The sequence below is a fragment of the Priapulus caudatus genome, unplaced genomic scaffold (assembly GCF_000485595.1).
Source record: "Priapulus caudatus unplaced genomic scaffold, Priapulus_caudatus-5.0.1 Scaffold12, whole genome shotgun sequence".
In the NCBI taxonomy this organism is placed as follows: domain Eukaryota; kingdom Metazoa; phylum Priapulida; class Priapulimorpha; order Priapulimorphida; family Priapulidae; genus Priapulus; species Priapulus caudatus.
The window spans coordinates 341498-361186 of record NW_014577073.1 but is presented as its reverse complement, the minus strand read 5'-3'; the positions used below and the strand labels follow the sequence as shown (position 1 = coordinate 361186).

Here is a 19689-nt window from a genome sequence, read left to right as displayed (position 1 = left end):
GGAAATCACTCTCAGTAGCTGATTTCGTAAGGAAATCACTCTCAGTAGCTGATTTCGTAACGAAATCACTCTCAGTAGCTGATTTCGTAACGCAATCACTCTCAGTAGCTGATTTCGTAACGAAATCACTCGCAGTAGTTGATTTCGTAACGAAATCACTTTGTAGACTTGATTTCGTACAAAATCATTGATTTCGTAACGAAATCAGTCATGCGACACTTGGCGCCCCATAGTCCTGTATCTGCCTGGTGATATATTAGTTAAAACTGATGTGAGAGCACACTTACTTGGATGAATGATGTTTGATACGAAAATTGTTTATCCAAATAAACCATTTAGATAATAACAAGTGGACCAATCTTTTTAAATTGCTCAAATATTGTAGCAGTATAATTCCTGTGATTGCGTACATCCGGTATCTCCCTGGCGAGGTATTCCAGGGCCCATATGAGAGACCGATACTAACAAATAGCTTGAACGAATACTAATGTCTTTAAAAAAATAAAAAAATAAAATGTGTTGCTTGAACATACGGTGGCCAATCTTCCCGCACCCCCCGTGTATGATAGCACTATTGTGGTTCCAAGAAAACTACTCAACTATAACGGTTATTTTTACCCCCTCACTCAGACGCAAATAATGCCAGGTATCCCAGCTAAGCATTTTTACACCAACCGTATATAATTGGTGTGGACATGACCACCTCTTGGTTTCAACAGTAGTGGATAGCTACATACTTATATCGTAGTCTGTTTTGAAAACGTCAAGCATTTTAAAGATGGCTTTCCTGACCGTGTGTCCACAAAGCTCAAGTGTGCTAAGCATAGGTGAAACCATGCAAATTAATTACAATGGTACAAGACGCCCAGTATTATTTGGTGGGAGTCTGCCATTTCTCTGTTAACCACACACGATCTCCAATTTCGACCATACCATGATTTTGCAGAGCAATCACATGACGATGTCTTCAAAGCTGTCTTCACATACATGTTTGCAAATGACTCACGTATACAAGTATACAAAACACATTACATTAAGATGAATTCATTACCATATTTAATGAGATCTATCTGGGTAAATTACATTATGTGCTTACCACAGGTAATACTTAATTAGGTGTGATTGTTGGGATGACTGTATAAACGTGGCAGCTACATGCACTCTATGCGTCGTGCCAACTCTATTACGCTATAATTTCACTAGTGTTTTGCAAAATGCAATAATTTTTATAATATAAAGGGGAGCTAATATTTCCAATTCGTCCGTAGAGCGGTTTGTAATCTTTCGACCAGCAGGATGTTTTCGGGTGGCTCTTATACTAATTGCCCTTTCTCTTAGAAGAAATGAAATGACGATTACGTACTCTAGTACGGCTGCCAAACTCTTGAAGGCATTTCAACAGAGAAGAGACAGGTAGCATCCAAATAAAACAGACTGGCAAATAGTAATGATCCAATGTGACACTTCTGCTGCTTGATAGATCACTCACAGACATACATCTGTATACGAACTCAAAATTAGGTAGTGAACATATCTTGCATATATCTTCTAACATGGCTGCACGTGTCGAAACAACGCATGCATGGAGGCCTTTAAGAAATACCGCAACTGTAATCTCCTTAAAAAAAACTCGAGATGTTAAAACTATAAACTAAGGCTTATCACCAATAATTACACGGAGACACGCTGTACAAATATACAGTATAAGACTCGCAACACAAGCAGACTACGAGATCTCTCACGCACACCACTGTTCATAATAAACATCGCTGGAAAACAAAGAAATCACAAAGGTGCTGCAAAACGCGTCGTATCATTATCGAAATAATGTACAATATTTAAAATTAAGGCGCCGTGCAAAACAAATGTTCGAGCTATAGGCAGCCAGTTATCACCAGAAACAAATGGGCGTACTATACATGATTACCAGCGCGCACTATTTACTTGCACAAAACAGCGTTACCACACTATTAATCTACATACAAACACACATACACGCACAAACACGTACAGAAAAAGCGAACATTTTCTCATTTGTTTACTCGCCAACGAAGTAGAAGCGCTTCGGTAGAAGTAGCTAGCTTACAGACTTTCCCCTACAAGGCTTAATCACGATCACACAATACTACACGTACTGCATACATTAGTGTATATGTGTTGATATATAGTAATATAAGCGCAACGTGTGAACAAATACAACTGCACAGAATTTAAAATTCACGCCATACGCACGAATTCTCCTAGACTCGTTTAACCAGATGGCAACCCGAACACGTGTGTGTCTGAAACGCGCTCGTATGTAATCAGGCTCGAACTTAATCATCATCGTGATTATGCTTGTACTAACACTTCAATGTAAACAGTTCGGAGATGACACATAGATGTGATTTAGTTCTGCGCTTGTACATAATTTAGCGAATTAACACTCACCGTATCTCTCGCATGATGTAATTTCATCCGACGCTCCCCCTTCATTCCCTTAATAAGACTATCTAACAGAATTACATGTTCAGATCAAAAACTAGTAGCGGGACTTCTCAGCAGACTAGTGCAGAGTATTAAAAGTGCGTAAATATATATCACTAAAATTTTTCTTACATGCTCAGCATACAGGTAAGTAGTGACCATGCCGACGTAAAATCAACTGACAATACTGATTTCATAGTACATCAAATCGTAAAAATGCCTTCGTATTTTTACACGTGTATATTCAAATTGCGCGTGTAGGGGGGGGGGGGTGACTACTAGACTGCAGTTTTTTAACCAACGTAACACCGTACAGAATTTCATGCGTGTAAACTTTCACGACTGCCAACAGTCATTTCCATAACTGCCTCACGTTTAACTAAAAGAACAAACATATTATTTTGTTTTTGCAAATCACAGACAAAATGCTATATAAAAAAATCATATAGGGAAACCTTTATACAAACGTCAGAATTGCATAAAATCACACTTATACGCACGCAATACTACCTCACTATACATCGAGCATAGCCGTTCGTTTCAAACCGTACAAGCAAATATACACGACATGCTATGGCTACTACGTGGAAATACGCCCATATATTACTTTACGTGCAACCGCCGTAAAGACGCATATACAAATGGACACGTCGCTAGCATATATCTACCAATTACATATTTGTACACCTACGATGCGTACAAACAGCGTAAACACGTCACGAGTAACACGCGCACAGGTACGTGGATTTCCACCTGCCGCATTACCACGCTGCGATTTCGGCGACTGCAGCTTGAATCTCTAAGCAGTGAGTATGAGCGTCGTTGTGGTACGTGCTAGCATACGGTTACCTAAGATACAGCCATTACTTTGATCGTTCCCAGCGAATGTAAATTCGTCTTCGTCCCCCCCCCACCGACTTCTCTACAACGACAGCGACTTCTAGCGTCGCGTTAAACGTTTTACAAACACGCACGCTCTATCACAACTAATATTAAGACTGCAGCTGTGCGTTGGGCTTACGCGTTGTTAAATAGAACAGCAATATGTGGGGTTACACGTTGGGAGAGAGAGAGAGAGAGAGAGCGAAAACGAGAGCGTGCGGTTACACGATGGTTGTGCTAGCCCTGTAGACGGTGACTCTCGGCTGCCGCGCGCCTCGCCGACTACACGCATCCGTACTCGTACCACACCGAGTTCGGCGGCTTGCCGTCCTTCGTCTTCTCCCCGCTCTCAGCATCCCCCTCCTCCAGGTAGACGCCGTCGCGCTTGCTTCCTCCTTCTCCTCCTGCGCCGGCCGCCGCCTCGGCGCCGCCGCCCGTACCGTTGCTTTCGGCGACGCGCGCGAGATTCGAACACTTGTCGCCGTTCTTGTGGCGCCGCTCCACGCTGACGGCGTCCGGCGGCGCCTCGCGACGCGGCGTGCTGCTCGAGCGGCCATACTTGGAGTCGCTGTCGTAACCTGCAAGAGCGGCGCAATGCCGCGAGAACTTGTAAAATCTGCACGTCTGCTAAATCTGGTTTTGCACGGAATACGCCTCATTTAGCGTGGTTGCGATTGTTTAACGTAAATGCACGCGCATGCGCACAGACTAGGTGAATGGACTTCCATTTCCGTAGGAAGGTTTGGGTTTGAAAAGCTCCCGGAGATGTAGAAAAATCCCCATTATTTGGCATAAATAACGCGGGGGAAAATAACAAATGAACGATAAAGGTCAGATCCCTATACACATGTACCTGAATGGCACTTGTGGATTGTCTCACCACATGTCATTTGTCATTATTCGCACCTGGTATGCATACAAATAGAAGTGCTCAAGACCATACGCAATATAATAGAGTGGTGGAGAACGTTCTCCATAGGAGGGGGGGGGCGTCTACCGCGCGCTACGTCGGCGCTCACCTGTGACCGGCTGACCGGCAGTCAACTGCCTCAGCCGACGCTCGGCCGACAGCTTCGGCGTCGACGTGCGCACGGCGTCGAGCGGCGGCGGCTCCTCGGCGACGCTGCGCAGACTCGCCGACGACGTTGCCTTGGCAACGCTGCTCAGCTCGCTGCCCGTGCTGAACGTGTTGCTGGGCCGCATCGCCGGCTGCGCGGACGATCGCCTCGGCTCCTGGTCGGCGTCGTTCGGCATGTCCTCTGGTGGTACGTTGTCGTATACTACACACACACACACACACACACGGTGAGCACGGTGTCATATACTACACACACACACACACACACACACACACGGTGAGCACGGTGTCATATACTACACACACGACAACACCACCACAGCACGCACGATGAGCACGGTGTCATAGTACTACACACCACACGCAACAGCCACCCGCACGTACAGACGCACGCACGCAACGCACGACGCACACACACACACACAGGCATAACGGTGAGCACGGTGGTCCATCATACTAGCACACTCACGCACGCACCGCAACGCACAGTCACACACACACACACAGTGCAGACACGCTCCTACACGCACACACACACACGCGCACGCGCACGCGCACGCGCACGCGCACGCACGCACGCACACACACACACAGGCACACAGTGAGCGCGGTGTCATATACTACACACACACACACGCACACGCACACACACACGCACACGCACACGCACACGCACACGCACACGCACACGCACACGCACACGCACACGCACACGCACACGCACACGGGTACACGGCGAGCGCGGTATCGTAACACGATAGTGAAATACATGATAGCAGCATGCTATTGCCAGCAAGGGTGGCATCGATAATAGTAGCATTTTATTATATGACTTATAAGGCTTTAAACATAAACCTTACCACTGATAACTCGCAGATCACGTGACGAGTCACTGTTGTCACGGGAACGGGAGCGATAGGACACGGATTGTATGTCATCGCTGGAAAAACTCTCTGAAATGGGAACGTGACAAATTAGAAATTCAGTGTCATTGCACGCCAAACAATAAAACACAAGCATCGCTCTCTCCAAGTAGACGTGATCAATTTCCGACCCATATGAGTAAGCAGTTGTGACTACGGTATGGAATAAGCATATTATTTAAAATATTTTCCCAATTTTAGAATATTTTCCAAATCAGAAATTTTAGAATATTTTCCCAAATTTAGAATATTTCCCCAAAGTAGGTAGGCACATTTAACAAGATTACTTGACTACTCGTATCTAAACGAAGTCGATGCATCCCGGAGCCATTCGACAAACAAATACCCTCTCCCGTTAACAGCAGGTCAAACCCACACCCCACTGCCACAAGACGCGACAACCCCACGCGAACACCCTTCCCCCTCCCCCGACGCCACCGCGGCACGCGCACGCAGCCACGCCGCCACGCAGCCACGCCTGCCCGCCTCGCACCTTTCACGTTGTATGTCGGCTGCTGCGGCGGCTCCGTCTGCTCCGGCGGCAATGACTTGCGAGCTTCACGCTGCGCGGACGTCAGCGGCTTTGCGCGTCGGCTCAGCACGACGACGTCGGCGGCGTAGGACGGGTCGTCGACCGAGCGCTCCGACATCAAGCCTGCAACTAACCCACCGCCAACCGTCAGCGCATAGCAGCGCACGTGCACACGCGTACAACGAACTACACTAATACCTATTAACGTACTCCTGACTGTACGTCTACCCTAGATGGGCTAATGTAATGGACTTTGCATAGTTGGTTTTCAACCGCAGACTTAAGTAAGTGAAGTAGTGACCGTTTATTAGAGCAGAGCTCTGCAGTGTATGTGACCATACATGCAGGCTCCTAGAACACCGACTCAGACAGGGACCAGAATCGTTTTCTAAAGGCAAGCGATTTAATTATTTATCTATTTACATTTCACATGTGATTATATTCAAATAACTCATATTTCAACGCAAAAAAGAAGAAGATAAATATGCTATTATGTGCAAGATGTGCACTGCAAGTAAGTCAAACAGTTGGTTTCAGGTGACGATACATACCTTTTGTAAATTAAGATGAAATGTGGTAGTCACTAACCAGCGACATCACGTGATTTAGAAATATCAGTCTTATTACAGGCTAGGAGCAATACGAGGAATTGGTAACTGAGGTGTAGGAATCTGTACTGTGCGTGAATCTAAACTCGTAAATCTGTGCTCAACTGTTTTATTAACAGAAAGAGAATTTTAAGCGAGGGAAGTAATTGTGTAATAGTCGTTTTGCCTGTACTAAAAGTCTCCATAATATAAACAGCAAACAGAATTCTTAGTAAATACAATCATGTTCATGAGCAGTAGCTATATATTATCGTATTACACGTGTGAGATATACAGAGTGAACCTAAAATGGAAGCCTACATTCCCTCAACACAACCTGCTAATTTACAACATTACTTATATAGCAGTAACTTTACTTATATAGCAGTAAATACGAGTAGAACACACCGACTCTGAGCAAAACTGATCGAAATCTTCAACCACAGATCAATGACTGAAAATCCTCCCGAAGGAATAATACACGTTTTAATTTTACAAAATATACTGATTCCTTCATCACCATTCGCCTTCCCAAATGCAACTTCGATCTGCAGATGGGAAAACGAAAGCATACAGTGGGACCACCCACCCCATATTTAAACTTACGTAAACTTATATAAGCACTGGCGTTGCATAAACGAGAGCTTTACTGACCATGCAGCTATGAGAGTTACGATGTTAGAATACTAAAATATAACACAGTTTATCATGTCAGGGTAATCCTGTGCGGTATTCTAGTGACTTATTAATAGAATTACATAAAACTAAGGGCTTTGACAACCAGTAGTCCGCCCTACACAAGAAACTACTTTATGTGAATTCACTAACCTTATCAATGCTAATTTATATTTTATCATTAAACATCACCCTCGGGTTTTCCACCAGTGAGCAGGCCTAGCCTAGCCTACTTAACGGTCCTTTACTGCTTTATATAATTATATTGTGATATTATGCCCTAAATTACCGACAATACCCGCAAGTCATGAAATCTTAATACGTTCCTTGAAATGTTGCTCTATGCATATAATTCTATATAATTCTATGCAAATGTTTCAATTCCATTCAGAAGGATAGAGCTTCGCAGGCAGGTGCCATGTGGTACTATTATCAATATGGATTATATCATTATTTCAATTTTAACACGCTCGTGAAGCAATATGTATTTCTGGAGAAAAAATATCATTACTTGCAACCAATTAAAATCGAAGTTGGTTTATGACTGTACAAAATACATATAAAACGATCCCATGAACGCTAGTCGTTTGAGCATTATATATTGTAGCCTACACTGTGCCTTGTGTTCATGGGATGTAATCTCTTATTACAAATAGTTAAATCCCTAATTAAGAATCGACTGAATGTAGTATGCCTGAACTAAAAATTGACAATCGTGTATATAAATATCTCTGTAGTTAACATCTACCTATAATAGTCACCTAAACGGCAACGTGTTTCTACAAACAATTGCTTTAAAATAACCACAATGCCATCTATAACAAAAACCTAAAATAATAAACATAACAAAGTTAAAACTAACCTGGCAAATCATATTATTACAATATAGGCGCCCTATGAAAACAAATCTAACAACAAAAGCCGCACTAGTACAGTCTAAACGTCTATAAATATTTTGATTTTGTGGGGGGATAACATGAAGGCATCTAAGACTGTACAAAGCTAGACGGCAGCATGAGTATTTAGCACCAAGCAAGCAATGGAAGAATCCTAATTCTAGTAACCATACACGCACACAATGAGCAGTGGCAACTGTAAGTTTCATACTGAGACCCAGCCTAGTCAGACACAGCTAGCTACTGCTCTTTCGTCTCTGTATTTACTTACTTATTATTTCACCACTTATTCGTATTGTTTAAAAATACGAAATCACTGCAAACGCGAAGCAATCAAAGTACGGTGGTGATTACCGGATATAATACGTACCTCGAAGCTCGAACTTAACAATACCCAACCTAAGGTTAACTCCGACTTAAAACTATATACCGAGAAGAATAAATATTATGCAGTTAACATACCCATGGTACCAGCGGGTTTCACCGATTTAGCAACATGTTATTCGGGGGTTTTCACACATGGGTGATATTGTCAGAACGACCGCAAGTAAAGACCATGCTAGAAACACACTGTGAAGCAGATTTGAGTTCATTGAACGTTTCCGAGAAGAGGCTAGGATTATACCCTGTATTAGGATACCATCGTTTAGGATTCAGAATTGTCATCGAGTAACATTTTCCTCATAAACCCCAAATAAAAAGAAATCCAGACATTTGCAATAAGTGTAAACGCACGCATGGATCATTCTGACAACGGCACCCTGGTATTCCAATACGCCCCGTACCCCAACGCCGACGCACCACAGGTAAGACAAGCACACAGGTGAACCGCTGATGCACATTTACTCAGCGCGAGCAATGCCATAGTCCATCACCAGGGTTATCTAATTAATTAGTATGCACAGTCGGCGTGTTGCCTCCCAATCACCAGGACAAGCGAAGATAGGCACTACATTCACAGCCACGAGACAGAGATGTTTGGAAACACAGAGGGGACGAAGCTGGCCGTGCGAAAATCAACCGACCGTAAATAAAATGGCAAATAATGTCCCTTGAAATATCGAGCAACTGAGAACAAATAACAGAGAAATAACGCACAACAAATTATAAGTAGGGAAAAAAACTCGCAGAAGTCGATAAAAAAATAAAGTTAACCCGCTCTCAATCGTTCGTTCGGTGTTAGATAAGACACATGACTGGCGACATAGATAACTGTACAATCAACCATGAGAACATCTGCATGGTCATTCACCACAGGCTTCTCGTATCAGTCAAAATTTTGTTCTGCGCTACTGAATTATCGTAAAACGATGGCGTAACACCTTTCGAATTGCTACCACGCTGTTGTTTTTCCCCCAAACATTGTATCACAGAATGCCAAAGGCACACTTTTACACTGCCGAATGGACAATAATTGCCAATGGGTGACAATTGGCCTGCCCTCCAACCCCCATTTCAGGTCACCGAATTGGATTTACACTATACGCAACCACATATATTATATAGTATATAATATATATTATTATATTATATATTACAATATAACGTTTCACAGTAATCATCAGCGTGGTTATCGAAAGCAAGTGCAGATAGATCCGCAGAGAGTAGCCGAAAACAAAACCTCAAAGTGAGCCATAGCACGAGTATATGCGATACGCACAACACAGGACAATACGGCTACACGGACAGTACACAGGCAACGTTTGTTATTAGCTGATGGAGCAGCAGAGCAGACAAGCATGCAAACGACAGCAACACAGTCCCGCCACCAGTTTAAAAAGCAACAGGCTTTGCAGCCTAGCTGCACACGAGACACACCGCGTAACAATAAGTCACACTACAACCATCTCTTGGCTTCCTGACTAGATAGGTATGGCTCTGGCCATTACAATGATTCACCAGGCATAGGCCGCCACTACCTACCTACTAATAAGTGACCCAATGAGGGCATATCACACTTAAGGTTTACACATCGAGCGTACTTGTATGTTGTTATTATCCTGATTACTCGGAGAGATGCTGGCATCACGAGCCAATTAACGACCTAGTCTGCACCCCCACCCACCACTACCACCTTATTCACGCTACGTCTCGGTCTACGTTTACCCTGTTTCTCCGCAGCGCTTACCCTATGCAATTAGTGTTAATGAAACGTTAGCGCACTCGATGCATAATGAATATCATAGCGTAATGTACATGCTCGTGTATGAAGGGTGTCGATGCGATTCAGCGTACTGCAGAGCAAGTTTGTCACCTTGCCTGGCAGTGGCAGAGGGCAGCACAAACTCGGGTATTTAACTATTGCAAGCAATCACGCTTTTGGGTGCAGTTACAAACAAGCATCGGGGCCTTAAACTCCAGGTGAGAATACAATTTTAGCCGCTTTGCTTGAGCCATTTAGGACACAACGCCGGTGGCCAGCAAGGTGTGCTCGCTATACGCACCACACGAAACCCGGATTTTGCCACCTCGAAACTGTAGTTTCACCTGCGACACCAAGACACTCTACATGCATTCTAATCGGACACGAGGGAATGGATGGAAGCTGAGGACATGGTCATTCGCTTATCCGGCCTTAGGCAGGCCACCAAGTTACAGCCCCTAGTGACGCGGTCTGGACCTGAAAGAAGAAAACACCACACGCGTCAGATGAATGGCATGCGCGCGTGTCATGCAGTTGAAAACACGCACAGACATCCAGCACACACACCAGCTGCTAGCTGCTAGCTGATAGCCGCACTCCTAGCTATCACCAGTGTAGCGGCTATACACTCAGCATAGCTCTACCGGTGTAGCTCCTGTAGCCAAGGTGTTGCACCGGTAGAGCTACGTCCAGCACACAGCTAGCAGCTAAAAACGCCACATAGCTAACAACGCGTAGCCAGCTGGACATCGCTACCTATATACAGGCATAGCCACACACAGCTAGCACACGGACAGCACGTGGCTAGCCACACATAGCATGCCGTATTCAGCTAGCTATGCATAGCTACCCGCACATAGGTAGTCGGACATACAGATAGCGACACACTACTAGCTATGCAGACATACAGGCCACATACAACTAACTGCACACAGGTAGCCGTCGTACAGAGCTATTAATAAACAACTAGCACACGCAGCTAGCCATAGATAGCAAATTGCAAATAGATAGCTGACACTGCTAGCCAGCCGTATAAAGCAGCAACATTTCGTCTTGACACTTTCGTCTTTTTGTATGATTGTAAATCATGAATTGACGCCGTTTAAACTCGTGTTTCAATATTTCAACTCGGTGGTTAGCTGCACAAACTATCACCAAACGGACATTTTCTGTCAGTTTAGTGATTATTCTCATAGCCCTTGTACTGAATAAAAGTATGTTAGTTATGTTTGGTTACCATGCCGACCAAATAGTAAGACGGCTGTTATCACGGGAAACAAATTTTATACTTCATACTCGGTCAATAATCTACCTATCAAACTTAACAGTAACACTTTCTATATTAATGGTTATATTCACTAATGAAATAAACAAAATGTTGAATGCGAATCGTTATATTGAGCAATTCGCATCAAAATGCAAGAATTACATGCGCAAAACTGCCTGCTCTATCCAATGGATCATGCTAGACCTGCGGGTCGTACTGGTCCACTATAGACTACGGCACGCGTAAGAGTTTCATGCACAGGTTTCTAATCATGCACATGCATGAAACTATATTACAAAAGAGCAAAACTTCACAATGCTAAACCACGAACTGCAGAGGAAATTCACGCGACGGCGAGGTAACGCTCACGTGATTGCCTAATTAATCTGCATGCTCATCTCATTTCCTCCCTACAGCTATTTGGTAAAGCGGACCACGCTAGAATAGCGTGATGGAATCTACGCTACCTCGTTATGCATAGTTCCACAGTGATTTTATAATATTCTCTACAGGGGGACTTTCTCAAGAATCGAGCCAATTCAGCAATAACAGTTTGTAAGTGTGAGGGTATTCCTGGAGATGTGCTTCCATCTACTGGCCAAATAAACGGCTATATTTATTATTCCTATCTTTATATAGAATATTTCCATTGCCTGACCCTATGTGACAGACCATATAACCAAAAGTCACGATGAAATTGCCGCTATTTCTTGTGCCGACGAACTATACTAATGTCATGAGAGCTGGCACTCACTCAACTTCCAATTAAAGCTGTATCGCGAAAGTTTGCGCTGAATAAAATAATGATAGTCTCATGACAAAATAAACATTAGGTGTTAGCACTGCAGATCGTCACAGTAGCATCCCGGTCCCACATGTTACTTGACAAGTTGAACTACAAGAATCATCATCATCGCCAAACATCGAACATATTCAATTAATGACTACCTATTTCCTAACATCTGCCAGATTGCTTTTATGTTTTTCTTGGGATTTATTAGTTAATCTATATAAACACGTATAAAAATACGCTTGTCAAAGATACAAAAACATAATAAGAATCGTTCAATATTTTGTAATACATATGTATATACCCTACACATGTATATATACAAAATATCTTTTATGTGCAATATCACATTGCATTTTCTTGCACCCTCTTATAATGACATATAGACAGACAACCCTTACACAACGAATACCCACAATTAGCTGACAGTATAACATGTTATTTCGTTATGGGTAGAACCATATACAATTACAAACATAAAGAGAGCACATGCAAAAGGATTGGTACCTGTGCAGTTTTTGTCTAAATGATGTTCATTTATTTTAAACAGGGAGAGACGCGGGCGTGAATACATATGCCCGTGTCCTGCTTTGATAATGTCACTGCACTTGAACCATCAATTTACAAGAAGCAGCTGCATCACACATATACCCACAAAAGAAACAAATGAACATCAGTGTCAAAAACAGCACTTCACCAAAATGGTTAGCGGTGTTAGTTCAAAACAACATGCAAGAATAGAAGTGAACACCAAGCGTGATTGGCCGTAACGAGTAGCGCTGTCGGTAACTATGACAACGGTAGGTGACCCATCTCAAGGATCTGCAAGACTCCGTGTACGCGCACCACTCTACTTCCCAGCTAAGCTACGCCGAGAGAGAGAGGGGGGGGGGGTTCAGGGCTACGGATTATAACCCCAGCACGAGGACACTCCGAAATAACGCAAGCTCTCTCCTAGAACGAACGCGGGCGCTAGGCTCCCACTTCTCCCCTCGCATGCACGCCCGTACAGGGTGAAACATTGCTCTCTAGAGGCTGTGATATGCTCAGGAGACCGACACTTGCCACGCACACACAAACACACACAGAGAGAGTAAGAGACACTGCGCGTGTGCGTGACAGGCCCGGCTGTGCCGACGAGACAGTGTTTTGCGGCTACATGTGCACCAGCCAGGCAGGGACATCGGACATCAACGCCTTACTTTGACCGCTTTCGCGCGAGCGCCTTTCTCACATCTAACCTTCCCGGTACATCCACTGTACAGTAGCCAGCGAGAGGCAGCGATGAAGAAAAAGCACGAAAAAACAAACCGACTTTAAAACTCAAAGAGTAGAAAATCAACAAATACGTGTAACCTACGTGCTGACGGGGGAGGGAGGGGAACGGTACAGGGATAACGTGGAGGCAAGCGAGGACGCGTTTAATTTCTCATCGCGGGAGTAAAACTCCTCGAGGTGGGGGGGAGGAACACTCCCGTATTCTTACTACGAGGCTCTTCGTATTTCCTTCCAACCGCGACACTCTCTCGTGAACGCACGAGCTCTCTCGCTTCTCGGTGCCCCGTACTCGCATCCATTCTGCGCACGATCCAGTCGTGGCGTCGGTTGAAGACCGCACGCATGCACGAGCTCAGACGACGAAACGTATATTCTTAACCGCGCGACGTCGGCTGCCCCCCTCCCTCCCGACACCCTACATCGCAAAGAGAAATACGTTCGCATGCTTACCGGGCATCAGGTCGGCAGATCCCTGCGAAGACGTGTCCTGTCCGTCGGAGAGCTCGGGCGATCCGTGCTTGCCGACGCACACCTCCCGCACCTCCCGCGTCTGCTTCTGCGAACACATATTACGAGCGATATAAGTCGCGCCGATGACAGACGCCGCCGCTGCGGCCATGTTCAAAGTGTTGCTATCGTTCCCTGCAGTAACCGCGCGTTGCCAAACCCCTTCGCGAATAGTTGCCGCTATCGATTAAACTTTAATTTAATTTAAATTCATTTTAATTGCATGATTTTATTAGTCTGAAATGACTCATCTAATTTTTGCAGATCACTGGTTATGACAATTCATACGTTTCTGACAAAGGGCTTCAGGACATGTGGCCAAGTCCCAGCGGGGCAGGTTATGAGAAGTAACCTCATAGCTCGTGCTTTCTTCCCTGCACTTACAATTGTACATCCCATAACCCCACTCGTGATGTTTATATTATAATCATGGACTAGCTGAAACCTCGGGCTACGTTGCTGTTCAGTATATGAGAATGTGCGTACCACTACTGTGTTTCTATGGCATGAATATGCATCTAGTTACTACCTAGCTGTTCCGCTGCGGTATATCATTTAAATAATTATAATCTCATCTAAGATGACTTCTTGCTTCCAATAGAAATTGCGTCAATTAAAACCGTACGAAAAAAACGTGTGTATAATTATCTATTAGGCTTTAAAAAATACAGATACATGCGACAAACACCGAACTCCATGCGCGTGGGCTGGTAGCGTTCAGGCAAAAATTATCTCATCATTAAATTGTCATATTTTACTATTTTGTAATATCACCAGCAGGTTAGTTACAAAAGCTTACGCGTAAACTATCAGCAAGGAATTGCGATATTCCATGTATGGTACGTTACTTACGGGTATATTTACAGGTCCAGAGATTGCCAGGTTGTTATTCTGCACACGGGCAGATAAAAGCATTGAAATAAAGAGAGAAACAGTTAGTTTAGCTAGTGCTACAGGCATTCAGTGCGGAGCCGACACCACTACCACTATAGTTAGCATGCAAATACGAGTGGTTAGTACGATTTTCCGCAACTACTCGTGTAAACACGTAAAGCCGCTGAGCAAAGCAGTTAGCAAGCTTGCATCGGTTACAGTACATTATGTCGCTAGAAAATTACGACTGAATCATCTGCGGCTTTTTAAATGTTAAACGCGCTTAGCATGCATGGCATGTAGACTTCATTTCAGGTAAACCAGAAACGGGACAGGATACATTACCACCCAGAGTGAAGTCACACAAGTTACGAGTGTACTGTTCTTCAAATCTAATGCTATACTGATTGGTTAGCAGAGTGACTCAGTAATAGTTTAGAAACATGCAACATGAAAGGATCTAGATCCACTAATCAGGCATTCCAGCAGATCTTGACAAAAGTTGTAGAGCTAATTTTACAGAGAAACATAGTTTGTATTTAAAAACAGGGATGGATCACAACTGTATAACGATTGCTAGAAAACAACCATTACACACAATTTCAAACCAGAAGCTGTTCATTTCATCACAAAAATCTCCAAACATATCTGTGAATTTTTTTGAATTTGAACAAAACTTTTTCAGTGCTTTTCAGAAATTTTTTTCAACGGATTTCAGAAAGAGTTCAAAACATTAAAAATGTTTTAAAGAATTTCACGGCTGATGGAAAGTCTGACTAATGCAAGCACACATAATAACACTTCGGGAAATCAACATTAAGCTACAGCTATTTATAAATGTGATGTTCCTATATGTCAGCTCATCAATCTTATCGTTTTATCATAACTTGACTCTCCTTTTCTCGTCTTGTTTTGAATTTAATTACGATGCATATTCTCCTACAAAGTCATACCCTTATATTATGTTTATTTACTTGCCAGTTGGTGTAATGAAAACCCTTTACTTTACTCCCTTTATGCAAACCTGTCTTTTACTTTCGCAACTTTTGACATGCACATCTACAAATGTATTTACCAAAAATATAATTGAAAGTTTTTGCTACTTTCTTTAGGACTGCTTGTGAAATAACCCCTCTTATACACTACCTTTTCCTTAACTTGCATCCTTCCTTGCTCCCCACACCCCTGCATATTCCCTGTGTTCTTTTCATTATTGAAAATGCACTCGATACACATAAAACATATCTTAATAAAACATGAACAAAATCAAGATGAATGAAACTGAAGTCGAAAATTACCTCCAGTTGGCGCTGGTGAGCATCAAGAAAACAAGAGACAGCCAGGTGAAGCCAAGCATGCAAGACACATACGTACATACACGGTGGGACCACTGCACATGCTCGCACACAATCCCCCCCCCTCCAACACACACACACACACACACACAAAGACCCCTCCCTCACTTAGATAATCAAAGTTATCAATTCGCCACCATTTCGTAGGAGGGATAACTGTTCACCGGGTGACCAGCATTAATTGACGAAGCAGCATTGACGTATGTACACAGTACAGTAACTGTTAACCACGTATATGATGCGTACGCAATTATATCTTTTTTGTACATTTATTATTACAAGACATGGACTGACGTGTGCATTGATGCGACAGACGCACGTTGTTTGCTGTGTAGTAGTTCGATTTAATCATTTCTTTAAGACTGACTAAATACTGTACTGAGCATAAATGTACATTGTAAAGTTAGTTGAGAAAAAGTAAGTTAAGATTCGACATACCCTGGACATGAATCCTCTAGCCTTCCTCACAATTCCTCCAAACTTCTTTGTATTCCTAGAAAAACATAAACCTACTTAGCACCAGTATACCAATTGATCCATACATTTCTGGGCATACCCTTATCTATTCATCCCTCTGAATGTCTGTCTGTCTGTCCATCCATCCATCCATACATCCTTCCACAATCTGTCTTCAAGGTACCTAATTAATATATTAGTAACAACATGGCTTTGACAGCTAAATAAACCGTAAAATCCTCATTTAACACTTTTATATAACACTATTAAATAAATATAAAGGAAGAATAATTGTATTATATCTGATCTGATCTGATTGTATAATCTGACTCACTTTTTAGGCGATGCTGACGCATCATATGCCATCTTCTTGTACTGATCTATAATCTTCTCTTCCAGCTTCTCCTTCTGCCTCTTTAGCGTATTCAGCTTGTCTCTGTTGATACAAAAGCTCTTATCGGTATGGCAGTAGCGACCATCGCACATGCCATACTTGATTGACAAGTGTGCTATCAACTGTTAAAATGTAGTGCATACTAGGCTTAGCTGCTCCAACACTCTCCCGCTGCAAAGCCATAACCTAAATAAATTCCCAAGAGGGAGAAACGTAACTGAACCAATTCAACCGACTAATAGCCAGGCATTGTGTTCTCGAAAATAAGATAAACAATATGTAGATTAGACAGAAGAAAATTGCATTCTATTATTCATTACATTTACTTTAGGGGTAATTACAGTCATTAGGTCTATGATATTATTTTGCGGGAAAAAATCCAGGGGCAGCTGCCCCCATTGCCACAACCACCCTACATGCTGCTCGCCCCAGTATGACGTATCACGCAGGATGCTGGGGTCCGTTGTGAGCAACAAGATTAGTCTTAACATTAGCCGTAACGTGAACTTTTTCTCACAGACTGGACCTCTCTATACACTGCGCATGTGAAACTAGTAACTTTACCATGTCCTTAATCTATAAAAAAAAACGTGACCTGTTAAGACTAACGTAAAGAAAATTGTGTTTTTCGACGATAGATGCCGGGCCCCTGCATACCGAATGCAGCGTGACTGTGAGCTGTAACTACTCTAACATCCGCGCGCACGCGTTTACGTACGAGAAGGCGCGCTGTTCCTCGTAGAACTGGTCCTTGCTCTCGAGCGTCTGAAATAGCAGGTCCTGGTTCTGCGTGAGCAATGCAGAGATGTGGTTCATCAGCGTCTTGTTCTCCTCCTCTAGCGTGGCATTCATCTGCTGCAGCATCTGCCAACAGACAAACACGCGCGTGCCATCGCAGATTAGTGTGTCACAGGTTAGCTTGTCGCAGATTAGTGTGTCACAGGTTAGCTTGTCGCAGCTTAGTGTGTCACAGGTTAGCTTGTCACAGCTTAATGTGTCACAGGTTAGCTTGTCACAGGTTAGCTTGTCACAGGTTAGCTTGTCACAGCTTAGTGTGTCACAGGTTAGCTTGTCACAGGTTAGCTTGTCACAGCTTACTGTGTCACAGGTTAGCTTGTCGCAGCTTAGTGTGTCACAGGTTAGCTTGTCACAGCTTAATGTGTCACATGTTAGCTTGTCACAGATTAGTGTGTCACAGGTTAGAGTCGCGACACTAGTGAGGCAGCCATCTCTACTCATAGCCTCTTAGCCGTTATTTTTCCCGTCTTTTCCAGAATTCGCAATCACATCGCATGCATCTTTTATCAGCGTTGGTACTGTGCCAACGTTACTTTCCTACTACTTAATTTAATCAAACTGCGACCGTGCAATCAATATTGTAGAGTTACTGTGTACTGCCGACTAGCTATAACGCCGTTAAAGTTTGTTGATGCTACTTTACACCGATCAAGATCAGATTTGCTGCTGTGCAATATGTTTTCTATACGACCACAGCTATTATCACCCCACTACCGGTATGTGTGCACATTGCAGCAGTTATTAGCATATTTGGAAAATAGTATGGAGTGTGTGTGTATGTGTTTGTGTGCACATGCGTCCACACTTGTGATGAGCTTGTATGTGTTACCTTCTAGCATTTTGCAAACTTCGCATGCAGTATGTAGAGTGTGTGTTCAAGTGTGTGTGCATGCGTGCGTGCGTGCGTGCGTGTGTAAGTGCATATATGTGTGTGTGATAAGCATGTACGTGTCACCTTGTAGCTCATTGCAAACTTCACAAGCAGGATGTAGTGTGCGTGTGTCACCTCACAGTAGTTCACAGACTAACAAGACTTGCTTGCTTGCAATGTAGTGTGCGCACGTGCGTGCGTGCGTGCGTGCGTGCATGAGTTGAGTACCTCGCAGCGGTTCGCAGACTTGGCAAGCTCGATGTCGAGAGAGTTGGCATGATCCCTGCATTCAGCCATGTCTCCCTGCAGCTCTGTGTAGCGCAGCTTCAGTGCATTGTTCTCAGACTTCAGTGTTTTGTAGTCGGACTGTGGGTCAAGAGAACTGCTGTCAGTTTCACGATACAAATAACACGTGCAAACATACAGTATGGGTAAGGACACTAATGCTTGCATGTACATGCTAGCCTTCAATCTCTACATTTTATTTCCTTTTTCGTAAGACGACGTTATTATGACTCGTAAAGTTGTGCTCTGTAGCGTCCTGCCATGCCAAACCACTAATGTCGAGACACTACAACAAGAGAACATCATCCGCAGCAGGAAGTCCCATCAGTGGCACCAGGTGGCATGCCGTGTACCTGCAGGCTGTGGTAGTCGCCCCTTAGCTTGTCATAGCTATGCTGGGACCGTGTTTGCGTCTCCTTCAGAGTGCTATAGTCCAGATGCAGGTTGCTCATGGACTTGAGAGATTCCCGCTCACTGGACAGAGAGGTCTTCATCTCGTCTACCTCATCCTTCTCCTGCCACCACAAGCAGCAACACCGCCATTAGTAGTCAGCCGCACCCATCACCAGTCAGCAAAGCAAGCAGTCAGTTAACCCCAGCCCAGCACTTGCCTACGATCTAGCCGTGCAATGT

General features: G+C 43.7%; 1 protein-coding gene across 1 annotated transcript in view; it reads right to left on the bottom strand.

Annotated features, from left to right (window-relative positions):
* Positions 1 to 1038: 1038 nt before the first annotated feature.
* LOC106807823 (girdin-like) overlaps positions 1039 to 19689 on the bottom strand; it is a 97182-nt gene continuing 78531 nt past the window's right edge. Inside the window, exons 23-33 of the mRNA XM_014810291.1 lie at positions 19410 to 19571; positions 19000 to 19137; positions 17821 to 17966; positions 17043 to 17144; positions 16691 to 16745; positions 14877 to 14915; positions 13968 to 14073; positions 5843 to 6010; positions 5287 to 5379; positions 4368 to 4628; positions 1039 to 3926 (exon numbers count right to left, since the gene is read on the bottom strand). Coding sequence (XP_014665777.1) covers positions 3631 to 3926; positions 4368 to 4628; positions 5287 to 5379; positions 5843 to 6010; positions 13968 to 14073; positions 14877 to 14915; positions 16691 to 16745; positions 17043 to 17144; positions 17821 to 17966; positions 19000 to 19137; positions 19410 to 19571 — 1566 coding nt within the window. The 3' untranslated portion in view covers positions 1039 to 3630. The remainder of the gene's footprint in view (positions 3927 to 4367; positions 4629 to 5286; positions 5380 to 5842; positions 6011 to 13967; positions 14074 to 14876; positions 14916 to 16690; positions 16746 to 17042; positions 17145 to 17820; positions 17967 to 18999; positions 19138 to 19409; positions 19572 to 19689) is intronic.